The following is a 20826-nucleotide window of genomic DNA, read 5'->3' as shown; positions in this document are numbered from 1 at the left end:
GCACAGCATGCGGAATCTTAGTTCCCCAACCAGAGATGGAAGCATGGAGTCTTAACCACTGGACCGCCAGGGAAGTCCAAAAAGTAAAAGTTTTTAATTCAGCAGGTTTAGTTGGTTTTTTCCCCGTTAAAGCTACAGATAGGGACTTCCCTGGTGGCGCAGTGGTTAAGAATCCGCCAGCCAGTGCAGGGGACACGGGTTCAAGCCCTGGTCCAGGAGGATCCCACATGCCACGGAGCAACTAAGCCCGTGCGCCACAACTACTGAGCCTGTGCTCTAGAGCCTGCGAGCCACAACTACTGAAGCCCGCGTGCCTAGAGCCCGTGCTCCGCAACGAGAGAAGCCACCACAATGAGAAGACAGTGTACCACAACGAAGGGTAGACCCCGCTCACCGCAACTAGAGAAAGCCTGTGTGCAGCAACGAAAGACCCAATGCAGCCAAAAATAAATAAATAAAATAAAATAAATTTATTTTTAAAAAAGCTACAGATAAATCATGAAAGATCATAACAGAATATTTTTACTTTTTTTTTTTTTTAACATATTTTTTATGCTACACTGCCTGACTTAAATTGTGCCAATGCACAAGAAAGATTTCATTACCAATGCCATCATATGTACTTACTCGGTAACACAGCTTAACAGAGAAAACACACTTACTGTGTTTAAGAGGCAAAAAGTCTAATCCAAGGTATGTCAGTCACTCATCTTCCCGTTCCTCAGCTTCCTAGTCTTTAAAACAAAGACAGAATGACCCATAGCTGGCTACCTTTCAGAAATGTGACTAAATAACGTACATGTCTAATATGCCCATTCTCTATCATATATTGGTGCTTTAGTTCAATTTAACAAATATTCAGCAAACATAACACACTGTGGATAGTAAGTAGGCTGAGGGGCTCTCATTCACAAATGTACACGCAGTTATGGGAAAACTGAGAAATTTCCCACTAAGTAGGTTTTTGTTTTTTATTTTACAGAATGCCTAGCCCTTAAAATATATCAGGAAACTTAAAATACGTCATAGTTTCAATATGACTTATAAATAAGAAAATCATCAATAAACATAAGACATCTGTTTAGTTTTGGCCACATGAGGTCCCTTAAAAAGAAAAAGAAAAAGAATAATCCAAAATAAGATGACTAGGTACAACCCTTGCTGGCCTAGGAATAGGCCAGCAAGCCTATGGAAAAGCCTAAAAATAGGAGGGCTGGAACAGAAACATCCAACGAAAAAACTTACTATGTTAGATGAATGAATTACTGTCACTGAATATTAGATTACATAAAATAGGAAAAGCTTGTAAACAAGCTTTTGAGGGTAGATTTTACTTTGTAAAGTTGATGAGGATGCTATTTTTGTTTTTTTGATGGTATAGAAATATATAGTTTCTATATGCACAGAAACTACACCTTATGATAAGGCTATATTCAAGCTGGTCTTTCACTTCTTGATTTATTTCTACTATTTACTTGTATCCATTCAAATAAATATGATAGGATAACAATGAGAAACTCTGATGAAAGGATAAGAGGAAATGGTAAAGATCATCCGACATCTCTGAGCTGCCAAACTATGATTTAAAGCAAGAATCTCCATCTATTCTCCATTACCTCAAGGTAGGTTTATAAAATTCTCAAAACAAAATTCATTCAGATTCACTTTAATGGTAAGAAATACATTCAAAGTTCCAAAGCTTTTGGACTATGTTGTGACATTTACACAGGATGGGTTATGATCTAAGAAAGGGGGAGAAAAACTCGCTCTTTCAGAACATTTAACATCTTGAAATCAAGACCCGAAATTCCTTTGACAGTTCCTTGCTAGAGAAACATAAACTACTAGCCAAAGTCTTTCCTTAATATCCAAGAACACAATTCGATAAATAAGAATCTAGGAATTTCCCTGGTGGTCCAGTGGTTAAGAATCTGCCTTCCAATGCAGGGGGCGCAGGTTCGATCCCTGGTCAGGCAACTAAGATCCCACATGCCGTGGAGCAACTAAACCCACGTGCTGCAACTACTGAGCTCACGCGCTCTAGAGCCAACGTGCCACAACTACTGAGCCCGCGCACTGCAATGAAGAGCCTGCATGCCACACCGAAAGACCCAGCATGCCGCAACAAAGATCCCACATGCCACAACTAAGACCTGATGCAGCCAAATAAATAAATAAATATTAAAAGAAAAAAAAAGGAGGGACTTCCCTGGTGGCGCAGTGGTTAAGAATCCGCCTGCCAAGGCAGGGGACACATGTTCAAGCCCTGGTCCGGGAAGAGCCCACATGCCGCGGAGCGACTAAGCCCATGCACCACAATTACTGAGCCTGCACTCTAGAGCCCGCAAGCCACAACTACTGAGCCCGCGTGCCACAACTACTGAAGCCCGCGTGCCTAGAGTCCGTGCTCCACCACAAGAAGCCACTGCAATGAGAAGCCCGCACACCGCAATGAAGAGTAGCCTATTATATATATTAGTCTATATTATAGACTATTTAGTGTTTATCAGCTCTCTCACAGAAGAACATATTATACCATTAAAAGAGTTCTAGTTTCTTATTTGTCTTTCATATTTTCCAAAACGTGGCTCTTCCTCGAGTTTCAACGTGACTGCTGAACAGAGATAAATTTAGTTATTTTAAGAAACTACAACCAGATCCTTTCATGCGTCAAAGCAAAATGCCAAAATAAATTCTAAACCTTGACTTTGAAAAGTTAGGCTAAAAGAGCATTCATTTCTCAGGGGGACTAAGATCTACCTGCTTGCTAATGACATTATAGATCTATAACCTTTAAAACGTGAAGGGTAATTTTAATCTCATCAGCCAAATTTGCCAAAATGTAATATGTGCTCGACAGGATTAATAATACTGGTTCTTGGGCTTCCCTGGTGGCGCAGTGGTTGAGAATCTGCCTGCCAATGCAGGGGACACGGGTTCGAGCCCTGGTCTGGGAAGATCCCACTGCCGCGGAGCAACTGGGCCCGTGAGCCACAATTACTGAGCCTGCGCATCTGGAGCCTGTGCTCCGCAACAAGAGAGGCCGCGATAATGAGAGGCCCGCGCACCGCGATGAAGAGCGGCCCTCACTTGCCGCAACTAGAGAAAGCCCTCGCACAGAAACGAAGACCCAACACAGCCATAAATAAATAAATAAATAACAAAAGTGATTGTTTAAAAATAATAATAATAATAATAATACTGGTTCTTCTTCTGAAGTTCTTCAGCCTGACTCCTAAAAGAAACAGAAAGAGAGGAAAACCTGGATGTGTTATTCAAACGCTCCTACTAAAACCAGGGAGTGACACTTCAAATCTCAAATTGTTTTAAGTCATCACTTCAAAACTACTCTCAAACATGGTATATGCTGGTTATTTCAAATCCTAGCTCAGTCTCAAACACCACTGATACTAAGAACCTGAGGGACTTCCCTGGTGGTCCAGTGGTTAAGAATCCACCTTCCAATGCAGGGTTCAATCCCTGGTTGGGGCAACTAAGCCCACGTACCGCAACTAGCAAGAAGCCCGTGTGCCACAACGAAGAGCCCACTTGCCGCAACGAAAGATCACGTGCCACAACTAAGACCCAAGGCAGCCCAATAAATAAATTAAGTAATTAATTAAAATAAATTTTTTAAAAATAAATCTTTATAAAAAAGAATTTGATTTAAAAAAAGAATGAAATTTTGCCATTTGCAGCAACATGGATGGACTTGGAGGGTATTATGCTAAGTGAAATAAGTCAGACAGAGAAAGACAAATACTGTATGATATCACTTATATGTGGAATCTAAAGAAATACAACAAACTAATGAATATAACGAAACAGAAGCAGACACACAGATATAGAGGACAAACTGTGGTTCCCAGTGGGGAAGGGGAAGGGGCAAAATAGGGGTAGGGGATTAGTAGGTACAAACTATTATGTATAAAATAAGCTACAAGGATATACTGTACAATATGGGGAATATAACCAATATTTTGTAAATATAAATAGACTATAACATTTAAAAATTGTGAATCACTATATTGTACACCTGTATAAAATATTGTATATCAACTATACTTCAATTTAAAAAAATTAAAAATTAATTTTTTAAAGACATGAAATAACCAAAAAAAAAAAAAGTGAGCCTTGTCAAAATAAAAACGAGGCTCAAAACGAAAATATTTGATACGCCCTACAGACCAAATATTTATTCTACATTTAAATCAGCATAAGATTAAGGATGTTCCAAATAGGATTCTTTTAATGTGTCATTCTATTTCATTATATGGATAAAGATTTATCCTATTACATTATGTGTATGGTATCATATGGAGGTGGATGGTATTGCCAAGCAAAAAGCAATCCTTTCAGGTTTCTTAACATTCAAATAATTTTTTAAATTTGCCAAAATGAAATTGCATAAATCAAAGGGACTCATTTCTAAGGATTATTGGTTATAAACAGAATTTTTAAAGGGGTGACATTTGAGGCTCAGTCACTGACCTTTCTTTATCCTTAAATAGGGAGTGGCAGTTTCATAATCTTGAGTAATACGAAAAATGTCCCTCAAACCTGTAAACCACAGTAAGCTAAGAGCCTTTGATAGTCTATATTCACTATGTCATATGTAAGTTTAACTACAATTTAATTCAATTAAAAAATCAGGACAAGACTAATTTCAAAAAATAGCCAAGGATTGCTAAAAATATAAGGGCTATTATATGTGGCATTAAATTGCTTCAAAAGGGGAATGCCAAAAAATATTACAGCTATGTACTTTCCAAAAGCTGAGTGACATGAGAAAACTGACAGAAGCCCCAGTGCTTCTCGCTAGATCTTTTCCTTCCCTTATCCAAGGAGATAATATTGATATATGCATACTGCATAATGATGTACTCAAATATTTATGGATATGGCTGGCTACCAAAGAGTTTAAGTTCCTTCACCCTTGCTGAGCTAAGGGTTTAGTAGCACATTAAATGTTATAAAGTATCTCCAAGAATCAGTGCAAATATATATTACAGTTCTACTGTGTATAAATCTCTCTTCAAAGCATAGGCTAAGTTTACAAAGGAAAAAACCGAGTGGCTTGTATTTGAAAACAAGCAGTGTCGATTTTAATCACCCCATTTCTATAATGTTTCATTTACCTACTACTCAAATCTCTAGCTTCCTCACCCAAAATAAATGCAAACTTTTAAGAAACAAGGAAGCTATTGGTTTTTGAGAGCCTACTATGTGCCAAATATTGTGTTAGATATTCTATATCAGTGCTTCTTAAACTGTCTTGGGCGGAGGATTGGTTTTTCCCAATCCATTGTAGAACAAAAGTTTTGTAAAATACAATAAAATCAATTAGCACCTCCAAAAAAGTGAAAAAAGACATAAAATTCAAGTCCCAAGTTTTATTATGTTCAACAGATATAAAACTAGTCTAGCAATCTGTTATGAAGTTTCTAAGTGCTTACTCTCAATTTCTGTACTTACCTTTTTGTTACGGATAAAAGTTCATGGTATGTGGCCTACACTTTGAGTAGCATTGCTCTATATGCAACCTATTTAATTTTCCAAAGTAATTTTCCAAAGTCTCCAAACTCTTAGTAAATGACCACAATAGGCTAAAGGAACTCAGTGTCTTCTGAAAAAAAAGCTGTATTAAATAATCTCAAGATCCTCTTCAGCCCCACAAATTCTATGATTCTGAATGCTGAAGACGTGCTGTGACCAGCAAATAAACGGCCTAATGACAGCCACTTCTGTCACCCCAGTGGAGTGACTAAAAAGAGGACAGGCAATAAGAAGAGGGAAGAATAAGCTCAGAGAAAAGCAATAAGAATTTAACTGGGAGGCAGATACCGAAAGTGAGGAGATGTAGCCGAGTAAGAGGGATAAACAGCAACTAACACGGCTTTTATTTGGGAGCATTCAGGGTGGGGTGCAACTCTCCTACAAACAAATCAGTTTCTAAAAACTGGACGTAGTAATAATTAAATCTAAGTCATGAAAAAAAAGATTAAAATATAACCAAGAAATGGAAGTTTTGACAGGTGATCAAAAGTTGGTTAGATATGTGTGTCAATGCCAAAGCCTAAAGGCTTAACCACTAGGCTCGCCCTCTGTGTCAACACATGCCCTGAAGACTCCTGCATTTAGAAGTCCCAGATCTGTCACTGACTCAATATACCACCCTTCTTTAAATCCGATATTCTGTACGGCCCCACATATTAACATTCATTCTAAAAGCAACAGGCAAAGAAAGAGCCATACAATATAGTACTTTATACACATTTAAAAACCAGTCTTGTGCAAGATAAATATATAGTTGCTTATCATGTAAGTGCCTATTTGACTCCAGTAGCAGAAAGGGTGACATTTTAGCACCAAACAGAACTACTTCGAGAAAGGTGAATCTGTAGATCAGAATTTGGGGAGAACCATTCTAGTTCTGAGTAACGCTGTATGTCCCAATTATGTGGAATTACCACACAGTCCTGCAACCAGAGAACCTTTGAACTAAAAAGTCCTCTGTCTCCTTTGCCATGGGGTGGTACTCAAAGTACGGTTTCTATCTGTACGCTCTGGAACTGTGCTACACATATAACTGTACATATCTGTTTGAAAAGATTCATTGTTTCAGTTGTTTCAAAGTTTTCCCACTGGTCTACTATCAGAGTTAAAGCTGCCCTTAGTAATATGGCTATTTTTGTTTTCTAATATGTTAAGTTTCTAAGTTTTTCATACTCTAATATTCTCAGAAGTACTACCTCTATCACCTTTGTGGATCGTTGCCCTATGGAAGCTAATTTCATCCAAAGGGAAGAACAACGGTCCTGAAGAAGGGAGCCCTTGGGACCCGCCAGCCTGACCTATGATGAACACCAGGAGGCCAAGACGGCTGCAGTGGAGTGAAGGGAAGAAGGGTGGGTGTAGTGGGAGCTGAAGTCCAGAGATATCCGCTATGCACCGGCTTTTATGTGCGTTAAATACCTCTGGGGGGAACCGCTCTCTCCTGCAGAAGGAGAGTTTTCCCTGAACTCCCTTTTGAACCTTAAGAATTTTGAACCATGTGTTGCTTTCCTAAAATTTTTAATAAAGCACCTAATGAATCCACAGACTTCACATGTAATTTATGTATTATTACATGATCAGAAATATGAACTTGATTATGCATATACAAATGTACAATTAAACAGTGAAACAATCCTATCAATTTATACAGTTACGGCACAGTTCTGAAGCTTCTCATTCTGACTTATGGTAAATAAACCTAGATGGTCATATATGTGTGTCATAGCATACTTAAAGAGAAGAATTTCACTATTTATAAAACCACTTCCCTAACTTTAAAAACGTTTCAACAGAATTGACTAAATATCCAACAATAGAGGAATGGGTAAATAAATCATTGAACATCCATATAATGAAATACCATGCAGACTTTAATATCTATGCAGGTATTAAAAATTATATTCTCAACAATACTGAAAGTTTTGGAGAAATGCCCCCCAAATAACATTAACGTTAAGTGACAAAGGCAAGACACAAAATGTATAATGATCCTGATTTCTTAAAATATCTCTGGTACATGAGATAGAAGTGTAAGTGTACATGCATAGAAAAAAGTCTGAAGGGAAACACATTAAAATACAAACTAAACTCATCTCTAGGTGGTAATATTATTTTCTTCTTTATACTTTTTTTACATCTTGCAAGTTTTCTAAAATTCTAACATTTTAATTTTTAAAATTTTAAGCATTTTGTAATGTTTTAAATTATGACTAGCAGCCTTATTATGCTAATCAGTAACTAGATTATGCTAAATCCTATAATATAACTTTAGTGACAGTTCAGTCCTCAAGGCACTGCCACTCAATAAAAGCTGGTAAATGGACACAGTTGACTGAAAACCCTGAAAAAAAAAATCTCTACATGGAAATGTTCTAAATAAACACAGCAGTGCTCAAGTTCACTACCTAACCACAGAACAACTAAGTTAAACAAAAATTCATTCAAATTCATTAAGATTTTTCGAATGATGAGCAAAGCCAGGTATTTTCAATTGACTCCCTCTAATCTAGCTGTTTTCAGAAATCTCTTGGGAATCCATCATTCTCTACACAAAAGTCATTATGCTCTACACAAAATCAAAGGTCTTAACCCCATATTATCCACATTCAAGCATTAACAACATTTATGAAAACTGTTGGGATGTGTTCTCTCTTCGTATCTAAAATGCAAAGCATAACTGCAATTATTAAAATTCCTAAAGTCTCACCTGAACTACTTTTAGTTCACCAAAAATAACTACCTATTCTTATTCTCTATTAACGAATTTTTCCTCACCTATGTCCTCAACTCATGATATTATTCATTAAATCACACTCTTTCACACATTTTAAATGCCCCTTTTAACATTCAGTTCAATCAATATCCAAAGTTGGAGCTCCTACTATATTAGTAGGTACTCAACATACAATATGAAATGGCTGTTCTCAAAGAGCTTATAATATAGTAAGGGTGATCAAGATACAAAGAAATAACTTTAGTATATATAAGGCAGTGCTATGGAGATACAGAAGAGAGTATGACTGCTTCTAACTGTAGGCATCATGAAAATTTCATGGAGGAGTGGCATTTGATCTGCCACTTGAAGGATAAAGAGTAGTGTTCCAAAGGTGGAGGTGGGGTACCGCAGGGCAATGGAACCCCTTAAGCCAAGGTCGTAGGAGTAAATGTGGTGAGTTTGTAAAATATGGGGAAAGGGGGGGATGGGCAAGGATTAATGATATAAGACTAGAAAGGCAGATGGAGCCAAAGCATAGCTACGTTGAATTATTATTTTATTTTGCAGGAAATGGGAAGCCACTGAAGATTTGAGCAAGAAAGTAACATAATTGCTTTAGGAAGATTACTCTGGCAGCCATGTGTAGGCTGGGCTGCGTAGTTCTTATTTAAAATAGCTGCCATTAACTACTGTCTCAGAGACAATAGGTTATTAAGATCAAGTGCAACCTAAAGCAGAGGTATAGTGGAAAATCACTCAAGAAATGAAAGAGTCCTAATTATATGACCTTGTACAAATCATTTTGCTTCTCTAAGCCTTTTTTTCTAAAATAATAAATATCTCCTCTACTGCCTCACGGAGCCACTGAAAAGATGAAATGAAAATAGTATATATGGAAGCCCCTGGAAGGCTTGCTGGTCATAAGGTCTCTGTCACAAATACTCAATTCTGCATTGTAGCATGAAGGCAGATAATATGTAAATGAACGTACTGGTTATGTTCCAATTAAACTTTATTTACAAAAACAGACAGCTGGATATGACCATGAGGACCATAGCTTGCTGCCCTCTGTATACAGAAGCACTGGCCAATAGAAATAGGTGAAACACATATGGAATTTAATATTTTCCAGTAGCCACATTTAAAAAGGTAAAAAGAAATAGATGAAATTAATTTTAGTATATTTTGATTTAAATAACATATTTTATTTAACCCATCATATCCAAAATATTACCATTTCAACATTTAATCCATTTAAATATTATTAGGGAGATATTTTACATCCTTTTTGTGTGAAGTCTTCAAAATCTGATGTATCTTTTACACTTTCAGCACACTTCACTTCTGACTAGCCACATTTCGAGTGCTCAATAGCCACATGTGGGTAGTAGCTACCCACTGGACAGCACAGTTCTGGAGGCTACTTAAGTAAAACTGCTAAACTTTTGACAATTCAAGCGTAAAACAACAACTTGAACAATAAATGAAACCAAAATCACATAACTGTACTCTATGGAGAAGATGAAAGCAAAATGAATTTCGAACTTGAAAAATACTGTTCTCCTGGGATGCCAACTGTTACTGCTTGAGGCCACCTGTTTAAAACGGTTCATTATTAGCAGTATAAGATACCAATATAAAGTATGTTGATGAATTTTTATTCCCATAGTTTCAGTTGACCAGACAAGGGGGAAAAAACCAAAATATTTGGCGAACAAAAAATTGTTCTATTTCAAAAGAACTGTTTGTCACTTTTTAGCAAGTATTTAATTTTCTTAAAAAAAATAGTTTCCTGGTTAATGATACCACATTTAGCAAATGGGCAAAGATCAGATTACCCAAGAAAATTATTATTCACTAATAGCTTACAGTTAGTAGATAATGGAAAAAACTGTAGAAAAATAACATTTTCTACCACAGAAGACATTAGGGATTTTCCAAAATGTGGTTCACTTTTCTTTCAAACAATTGCAAACTATGCTAGTCGTCAGCAAACTTCGACCAAAAAAGGGAGAGATGCTGGCAGAAAGAGAGTCTATCTCAGGGGCCTCTAACCTTCACAAGTCTGGTGATGCTTACCAACCTTTCTCCAGTTACATTTTTAAATGCATAAAACAAAATACACAGAATTATAAGAAACCAATTACAGTATACTAAAATACAGGTACCAAAATACTTTAAGAAACAAATTTGTGATATCAACATAGGAGCTTCATTATTAGTACATTGAATAACAAGATCTAATACTTGCCATAATTTCTAAGTGGTGGTGAGATGAGCATAAACAATATTTCAAGATATGTTCAACAACTGTAATATGACATGAAAATATCTATGATTTCTACTGGTTACAAGGTCACAGGTACTGCCAATACTACTAGAGTTTGTTGACTACATTCATAATAGAAGGAAATGCTGAGTTCTAGCTAAAGGTATCAGTAAATAAACATATAATTTTTCCCATCCAAGTTCACAGACCGCCCTGAATTCTATTCAGGTTTGGAACTCCTGAGGGAAAGCAAACTTTTATTACAAGCTCATCCAAAAAAATTCTCCCTCCAAAGCTCCCCAAATGTATTTTTACCTTTCCACCACCCATTTTGCTCCTTTCTAGATTAAACAAACCAGTAAGTTGTCTTTCAGCCACACCACAACTGGATGATCAGGAAGGAATCAGTATCAAGAAATAAAGAAGGTAATTATTCTATTATAGGCCACTGTTTTGATGAAAATATGTTGACAGATTCTCCTTTAACATCCTTAATGATTCTATTTCAGGAATAAGAAAAGCAAATATATCAATAGAAATAGGAGGTCCAGATTTTCTAGTCTGTCCTGTAAATAGCTGTATCTTTTATATGAGACTTTGTTCATTTGAAATCAGTAAAGCAAACCACAGAGCTCAAAGAAAATACAGTAAACACAGAAAAGATCCATTACAAATACAAGCTGAATGTTAATATTTTGTTGGTATAAAACCACTACTTGAACCACACATCTGTAGTTATTAGTGTTGCTAAACCTACAATTTGCATAAAATAGTTTGCAAATTATGTATCTCTTTGTTGTTAATCTAAAATTGCTACACATTGTGCTCTGACCTGGTAATTCAGCCGATTGCAGGTTTCAGTAGAAACACCAGGGATTCAAGTTGTGTCCACTTCAAAGTGTCCCATCATGGAACATTAAGCCTTTTTTTCTAAAATAATAAATATCACAATTATTCTACAACTGTGCTTAATAGCACTTCATAAACTCAAAGCTCCACACAAGTATTCAACATTATTGGGAGGGGAATTATAACAGCACTATAAAAATCCTTTTCAATTATAAACTGCCAATAATAACATGTTGCAGGAACACACTTTTTTGTTGTTATTGTTGTTGTTGCTTTTAAATTTAAAAAAAAATTTTTTATTGAAGTATAGTTGATTGAAACACACTTTAATAATTACCACAAATTTGTAATTTACCAAACTTTATCAAGAAAAAACACTGCAAAAAAAAAAAAAGAAAATGACACTCCAAACGCTAAAAATCTTTTGGATTTATTTATAATAATATATATAAATGTGAATTTAAAAAGGAAATAGTAAAAAAAATTAGTTAATATGGCTATTTCTGGATAGTGCAATCAAAGGATATTTCTTTTCTCTCTTACACATTTAGTGCTTTCTCCATTTTCTACAACATCCATGTGTTACTTCTTTATAATCAAAAAAGTTTTGATAGCATAAAAATATAATGAACTTACTATCAATTATTTCTATATAGGTCAGAAAAACATAGAATTACTCCTTATACTGGCATATAAGAGAGAAAATTTTAAGACAATCTGAGTCCAGATAGTCTGCCTAACAACTGCTATGCCCTCTGAACACACTTCAGGGGCCAGTGCATCTCTTCCCATGGTGGGCAGCTCCCTGGCTCTGCTGGCCTCTGGCAGCATCCCCAGACCATCAGAATACAAAGTTGTTGTTCTCTCCTGCCTATATATGGACATAGTCTGTATTAACTGGATTACTGACTAACATGAGTACATGCCAGGAGGTGAAGGCGATCAAGCCACAAGAGAAGTCCTCTGAAGTGAAGTGATAACAGCTAGGCAGCACTAACAGAAAACCGTGGCTTCTTTCAGCTGAGCATGATTTGGCATGCAGGTCCAGGTACCCAATTGTATCTATTGGACTCATCTTTTGGAGTGAAAGCCATTGACTTAAGCAAATGATAAATTTAAGCAAATCCATAAGTTCTAAAATGGTCTCTATGAGGGTGTGAGGAAAAGAGGTCCTATCAAGCACTGTTACTTGGGAGTATGAATTGGTATAAGCCACTGTGGAGAGCAATTTGGCAGTGTCTATTCAAATGTAAAATGGTCACCTATGACTCAGCAATTCTACTTCTCAGGAACTGCTCTAGAGAAATACTCCCACATAGGCACAAACAGGCGTGCAAGGATGTGCACTGAGGGACCATTTTTAATAGTGAAAAACTGAATTTCAAACAACCAAAATACCCATTGTGGTAAGCTGAATAATGACCACCGCCCCCCCACCCAAGATGTCCACATCCTAATCCCTGGAACCTGTGGCTGTGACCTTAAATGGCAAAAGGGACTTTGCAGATGTGATGAAATTAAGGATCCTGAGATGTGGAGATTACCCTGGATTATCCGGGTGGGCTCTAAATGTAATCACAAGGGTCCTTGTAAAAGGGATGCAAGAGGAGTCAGTGAGAGGAGAAAATGATATGATGACAGATCAGAGACGAGGGTGATATACTTTGAAGGTTCGAGGAAGGAGCCACAAGCCAAGGAATACAGGTGGCCACTAGAAGCTGTGAAAGAGGCAAGGGAATGCATTCTCCCCTAGAGCCTCCAGAAGGAACCAGATCTGCCAACACCTGACTTTAACCCAATGTGACTCACTTAGGACTTCTGATCTCCAGAAAAGTAAGAGAATAAGTTTGTGTTGTCTTAAGCCACTAAGTTTGTAACAGTGTGTTAGCATTGCAACAGGAAACTAACACACTCATCAGTAGGAGAACGGCTAAATAAACTATGGCATTTCTGGAGTCTTGCGCAGCACTTAAAAAATTGCAATAGATCTATATGTGGAGACATAGAAAAATCAAAACATATCATTGATTTTTTTTAAGAAGCAAGTTAAAGAATGATACGTCTAGCATCAAATCTTTTTTTTTTTTTTTTTTTGATGTGGACCATTTTTAAAGTCTTAATTGAATCTGTTACAATATGGCTTCTGTTTTATGTTTTGGTTTTTTGGCCGCAAGGCATGTGGGATCCTAGCTCCCGAACCAGGGATTGAACCCACCCACACCCCCTGCACTGGAAGGCGAAGGCTCAACCACTGGACTGCCAGGGAAGTCCCTAGAATCAAATTTATTACGCAAAAAAGAAAAAATAATAAAAAGTGTTATGTACACACACACACACACACACCCACACACACACACATAAACATACCCATTCAACAATGGTCTTGAAGAATATACCAAAAAAATTTATCATTGATTTAACCAGGGTGGGGAGTAGATGGAAACAGGACTAGTGATGGTAGTCAAAAGGAACTTCAGTTTAACCTGCATTTTTTTATAAGAATGTATTTATGTATTGGTTTTTAAAGAATTTAATGAATACATAAAAATGTTAACAATGCAGCATCAAAGTAATAGTGATACAATTTCTGCAGTCTTCTCTCCTTCTGAAGTAATTATGCATTTGTCCCATAGTTGATCACCTGCTGTTATTTACATTTGTCTACAACTATTGACTAAACATCTTGCAAAGCAGACTACACTCCTTGTGTTCACCCCACCATCACCACTGTAAAACAAGCCAGAAAGAGGGGGGGAGGGAGGAGAAAGCATGGGGCACTTTCAGGAATTGACAGTCCTTTCATAATTATCACCACAGGTACCTTATGTGACTTAGGAAAGAACAGGTGCATGACAATCCCCCCAGTAGCCCTGGCCAACAGGTGGTATTTTATGGCAGCCAATATGGAAGCCAAGAAGACAGATAATAATCAAAACTGATTTATTTAGCAAGACCCTAGGCATACAATTGGAGAAAAACTGAAATGAAGACTATTATCTCATCTGCCAGCCAGATTCCAAACAAACTGGGAAAGAAGAAAATTCCAAAGGGATCACAAACACACCAAAAAAAGCACTATCTCCACTATTCACTACTAGGAAAAAAAATTTGTTGATGGGATAGTTTTGCTTTCATATACAATGGGCAGCTAACTGAATATACATAAAATAACTTCTCAGCAACATAGCACCTTCCAAAGAGAGTTCATACACTGTAAGTACATAATCACATCCATCCTTAACTAATCCTTACGTTAACCCTGTTATTATCCCCCTCTTACAGATGACTAGGCAGTCTAACAATGGTTTTGAAGCCTCCACCCTGGGCTGGAATCAGACAGATCTATTTCAGCCTCAGCTTTACTAGTAACTGTTATGACCTTCGTCAAGTTACTTCACTTCTGTGCCATGGCTTCCTTATTTGTAAAATAAAGATAACAATAGTACCAACCTCATAAAGTTGCAGTGAGGATTAAATGAGATAACGGGTGGGAAGTGCTTAGCACAGAGCCTGGCATGCAATATGCTGACATTGTTGTCCTCGTGGTGGTAGAGGTGGTGACAATGATGACAAAGAAGTTGCAGTGGAAGAAACCAGGGATTATTAAAGGTAATTGAACTTGCCCAAGGTCACGGGCAGAGCTAGAGTTTCAATCCCAGTCTGACTCTTTAAACCTGACTTTAACCTCTAGGCAATACTGCCTCCCACAGTCTTCAAATACTTCGTCCTAACTTTACAGCTAGTCAGTCATACCTGAGAGCTCTTTTTTTCCTTTTTTTTTTTTTTTTATTGAAGTATAGTTGATTTCCAATGTTGTGCTAATTTCTGCTGGACAGCAAAGTGACTCAGTTATAAACATATATACATTCTTTTTTTATATTCTTTCACCTGAGAAATTTTGAGCCATTTGCTGAAGTCACAGAACACAGTACCAAGATTCAGTGACTCTTATTCTAGTGCTCATTAATTACCTGATAATTAATTCTGTTGGTGAACAAAGGCAGTTTATTCATTTATTCATTAACTCCTCCAAATCTAGAATTTGGAATTCTCTAAAAATACATAAACACTTTCCAAAGAATTCTGACCAAAGGATAAACAGGGGGTAGTATCCTCCTAGGGGGACAGATCAACATTTATGAATTTAAATATCATCTCAAAGCTTTCACTTGAGTGTAACATAAGTATTCAAAGCCTTGACTATTTAAGCTGATCACCTCTAAACCCAAAGGTTCCTTCCCTTACATGATTAAAAACAAAAAACAAACCCAAAGACCTATTGAGCCTTTTTCACGTCCTAAATAACATCCGTAAAGCATTCTGGGCTTCTGCGGGTTTTGCTTGTTTTACTGAAGTATAACTGGCATACAATAAACTACACGTATTTAAAGTGTACAATTTCAGGAGTTTCGACATATGTATACATACAACATGAAACCATCACCACAATCAAAATAGGGAACATTGCCATCACCCAAAAGTTTCCTCATGCACCTTTGTAATCCTGTCTCCCAACACTTCCTGCCTGCCTTCATCCCCAGGCAGCCACTGATCTGCTTTCCATAACTACAGATTAGTTTACACTTCCTAGAACATCATATAAATGGAATCTTACAGTATGCACTCTTGTATGACTGGGTTCTTCCACTCAGTATAAATCCAAGTTGTCAGCATCAACAACTCATTCATTTCTATCGCTGAGTAGTATTCCATTATACGGATGTACCACACCTGTTTATCCATTCACTTGTTGATGGACATTTTGATTATTTCCAGTTTTTGGCAAACACAAATAAAGCTGCCATGAACATGAACATACATGTTCAAGTCTTTGAATGGGGCGGGCAGGTGTGGGGGTGTCCTTACAAACAAACACAATGAAAGATGAGAAACACTAACCAAAATGCTTGGGTTCAAAATTAATCTAAACTACGGAGTAAAAAATATCTTGGCCACCTTGAGCAAGTCAATTAGCTTCTCTATCAACATCAAGATGTACGACGCCTGTCCCCGCCTGGAATTTGTAAAGAAAAATGAGACAGGAAGCCGAATTCTTTTGGAACTTCCACAAAGAAACTAATACTTTTTTCTTGTAAATTCCCTTAATTTTAAAAAGACTAATGGTCTATGAAATGTAATGCAAAATTCAATAATATTTGTCATTTTTGAGCTATTGCTTTTTTATTTCTCTTGAATTTATATTTATTTCAACACTTAGAAACAAATTTCCTGCCTGCTTTTTGCCAAAAACATTAAATACAGATAACTATTTCAAAGGCCAAGAAAGAGCTTCACTCTGCATCTTTAATTCACTCAGGTAGATTCAAAGTCCTTACCTACAAGGCCCTACTTGATCTGCAGCCCCGGCCTCCATCTCCCATCACTCACTCTCCTTTCCCCCTTTGCTTACTGGGCTCAGAGCTCCACACTAAGGATGCTAAGGATGCTTCCCTCTCAGGGACTTGGCTCTTGCTGTCCTCTGTCTGGGATGTGCTCCCCCCAGTAGCCATATGGTACACTCTCACTTCTTTCAGGTCTCAAATGCCATCCTGGTCTTTCCTTTCTGGTCCATTGTATGTAAAACAGAGCCCTTCCCCACACCATTACTCTCCATCCCTCTTACCCAGCTATACTTTTCTCCATAGCACTTATCATTTGACATATTACTCACATGTCCTATATTTGACAGTTTGTTATTGTCTATATCCCCCACTAAAATAAAAGCTTTTTTAAGAACAAGGATTTTATTTTACCCCCTGCTATGTCCCCAACACCCACGAAAGTGGGCTCAGCTCACCTCTGAATTCCACAAACACTTGTTAATGAATTTGTTGATTAAACACTATTGACTGAAAGACAAACAAAAAAACCTTCCCTTTGAAATTCACTGAGAAGAAAATTTTTAATTCAAATTCTCTGCTGTTGCTTAAATTAAAATGCTAAGTTAACGCTGATCTACTTCTTAGGATGGGTTCTTTTTTCGGATTGACATTTAACTTCGAGCAGCACTTACATAGTGAAAAGAACACTGGAATTCAAAGCCAGGAAAGCCAGGGTCTAGTCACTTGCCCTGCCATAACTAGCTATGCTACCAAGCAAAACCTCTCCTGATCTCAGATAACTTCTCTCTAAAATGAGAGAAACAAGTATCTCTAAGGTTCCTCCTTGCTCTAAAATTGAGACTCTATTGCAGCTAGTGCAGTCTTACGCGTTAAGGTTGCCAATCATAAATTAGTCACCTCAGTTTGAGTCTCATCTTTCTTAATCCAAAATTGTTAACTGAAAGATTCTATATAACTATAAAATCCTGTAAAAATTGGTCATTTTCCACCCAGATGTCCAGTAGACGGAGAGGCTTGGAAGAGCCTCATAGGGGTAGTAGCATTTCAGAAGTTAGTTTTTAAAAAGTTGATGAACCTCTAATCTTCCTCAAATGTAAAAAGAGTAAGTCAGTAGAAAGGAAATAAAGATACCTGTTTATTACCCTATCTTTACCCAGTTATTAAACTTAAAACAATTACAAATATGAGTATCATACATGCACGAAGGTAGTGGAATATTATGATTAGGAGCAGATATGTTTGAGACCGAACAGACCTGAGTTAAAGTCCAGGCTCTCTTCTCCAACTATGTGTGATCTTGAGCAAGTTGCATACCTGCTCTGTACTTTACTTGCCTTATCTGTACATGGGTACAATATTTACAATTGTTACAGCAGGTAACAATATTTAGCTACCAGGATCCCTCCCCACTTTTTTTTAAACCAGGATCCCTTGGAGAATTTAGTAAGACAATGCCTGACACATAGGATACACTTACTCAATATTATTATCATTAAATACGCAAAACACAAACCTAACAGCCACAAAAACATTCTTAGCTATTTCTCCTGATACTATGTTGCCTGTATAACATATGGAAAGAAATGAAAAAAGTTCTGACTACATTCAGAAATGTTTATCACCCATACATATATTGGTTTCTGGGAGGTCAGACCATAAAAAAATTTTTTAAGTTTTTAAAAAATCTTCCAGGCCGGAGAGGTTCTTTCTATTAAATCATTCTTCTGTGGAAATACCTGACAAACACTCAGTACATTTGTACAGTAAATATCTTAGGAAAGCTAGCTTAACAGCTCAGGTATTTTTAACTAACCCTACACTTTTTAATAATAAATAAGTTACATACATATAGAAATTTTGGATCTGTGAACTTTGTCTCTAAGGAACAAAGAGCATCTGCTTTCCTCATTTCACATACAAGAGAACCAATTAAATCAAAAGATTCCACCATCATAGCATAATGCCCCTTGAGTTTTTAAGCATATAAGACCCTCAGACACACCTTGCTTTTTATAGAAAAGGCCCAAATGAGACATAATAAAACTATGATTCCATGTTAGGAATTCCCTACCAATTTGCACATGCCTTATTTTTTGGTGGCCAGACTGTAAAATAAGTCATTAAGAGTTCACAATGGGAATGCCGTAACCTCAACCTCAAATCCAGACACAAAAATATAGAGGAACGTATTCGCATCTCAGACACGTCCAAATGTCTCCGCCAACGGGATCCCATCACTGCCGTTTCCAGAAACACATAGTAATGGGTTTTAATCCATTTCTATAAATGTTCCTTGTGCTGAAAGCCAAAGTGCCCGCAAAACCGCAAAACACAAAAGATTCCTCGCATTCCGTTTATAGCCAGAAGACAAGCCATCCTCTCTGCGCCCTACCCCAGAGAGTCTTCCTTGCGACAACAAGAATTTCGTGACACCCCATGCTACCTACACATCAAAATGTCACCCCACAAAGTGGAGGGGGAGCAGTGCCTCGATGAACCGATCCTGCCAGTACTGCCACCCCTGGGCAAACACGAAACCAAGAGAAGTCGGTGGAAAGTTCCCATCCACCCAGCATATTTGGTTTCCTTCTGACCCCAAACCCAGCGGCACAATTGCTGAGATTTGCTTTTGCACCTGCCACAGCTCCTAAGCCTGGGCTTCTCCGCGACCCCCGAGCTCATAAAAAGGCCTTGCGGCCTAGAACTCCCGTGACCCTTGCGGATAGCGCACCGAGGGCCGCTGTAGCATCCCCCTCGCTGTCCACACTGCCCGCTTCCCTGACAAAGGCCCCGTGTCAATCCGAGGCACGACACGGAGTAGTTGCTGGATTGCCCATCGCGGACCGGCAGCTGCCACTACCTTCTCCCGAGAAAAACAAACAAAACACACACGCACACATACACACACACACGCACAGCACTAGGGAATGACGGGGGGGAGGTGTAGAGCGTTAAAATTAAAATGTCCCCAAAGCTAAGCAGCCTGGGTGTGCCCTGGAAGTGCGTCCAAGGGGTACGTGGGGGAAGGGAGACCGGGCCCAGGAGGCGGCGGCGGCTCCTCCGGGGCTTCAAGGCCGTGCCGGGTGATGGTCTAATAAAATGCTGGGAGTCGGAACGTTCAAAATGAATCCACAAATGAAATCCCCGGCGGGCTTAAGGCCCCGAGGAGGGAGGGAGGCGGGTGGTCTGCAGGCTCGCGGCGCGGCCCGCACCTGCCTGCCCGGCGCCCACACACACCTGCCGGGGCAGCCTTCGTGGGCCTCGGGGTCGGGGTGAAGCGGAGATGAGAGGGCCCGACCCCGGGAATGCGGCGCGGGTGGGCTAATCTGATGGCGGAGGCCAGGGGCAGCCTCGCTCACCTCCAAGTCGGTGTCGGCGGCCTCCGGGGCCCCGAGAATCTCGCTGGGCAGCTCGGCCAGGTCGGTGACCCGGATCAGCCCGTCGTGCAGGAAGATGGTCTCCTCCTTCACTGAGAGCCACTGCGCCGAGTCCGCGGCTGCCGCCGCCGCAGCCGCCGCGGCCGCCGACGAGCCCATGGCCCCGGCTGAGGGGTTGGCGGTGAGGAGCAGCCGCCCGGCCAGGGGAGACGCGAGCAGTAGCCGCCGCGATCACCAGTCCATGGCAGCAGCCGCCGCGCCCGCCTGCAGCGCCCCGCTCGCCGCCTCGCCCGTGGAGCTCCGCCCTAGGAGGTCCGAGCCGCCATCCTCCCACCCCTGGCCCCGGAGACCCTGGCCCCGCCGCCACCGCCGCCGCCGCCGCCCTGAGCAGCAAGATCCGCCTCTGCCTCTCGGTAGCCAACTGTCAGTGAGACGCCATGTTGGGGGCGGAGCTCCCGGCATGCCCCGCGGGGCGGACAATACAGGCCCCGCCCACCCGCTTTGCCCCGCCCTCCTCCCCGCGGACCGGGGGCAGCTGGCTCAGCAGGACCTCCTCCGCCTCGGCTGCCACTAAATCTTCCCCTTAGAGTGACCTCCCACACCCCTTGCTATTCGAGGGCGCCCTGGGTCTGCAGTGCACGAAGAGAAGAGGGCACCGCCTCCTCTCCTCCCACCTGCTCAGGTGTGCACCCCTCTCTCTCCGGCCGGAGTCCCCAC

The 20826-nt window shown here is 39.5% G+C and overlaps 1 protein-coding gene across 4 annotated transcripts in view; it reads right to left on the bottom strand.

The window, feature by feature from the left end:
- Positions 1-20432, bottom strand: part of HECTD4 (HECT domain E3 ubiquitin protein ligase 4) — a 199788-nt gene extending 179356 nt beyond the window's left edge. For all 4 annotated transcript variants that reach the window (XM_068562278.1, XM_068562280.1, XM_068562282.1 and 1 more), the window contains exon 1: positions 20092-20432. In XM_068562278.1, the coding sequence (XP_068418379.1) occupies positions 20092-20268 (177 nt within the window). In that variant the 5' untranslated portion in view covers positions 20269-20432. The remainder of the gene's footprint in view (positions 1-20091) is intronic.
- Between the last annotated feature and the right edge of the window lie 394 nt (positions 20433-20826).

Source organism: Eschrichtius robustus, chromosome 14 (assembly GCF_028021215.1).
Source record: "Eschrichtius robustus isolate mEscRob2 chromosome 14, mEscRob2.pri, whole genome shotgun sequence".
Lineage (NCBI taxonomy): Eukaryota > Metazoa > Chordata > Mammalia > Artiodactyla > Eschrichtiidae > Eschrichtius > Eschrichtius robustus.
The sequence above is the reverse complement of the archived record's forward strand: the minus strand, read 5'-3'. Positions and strand labels throughout refer to the sequence as shown.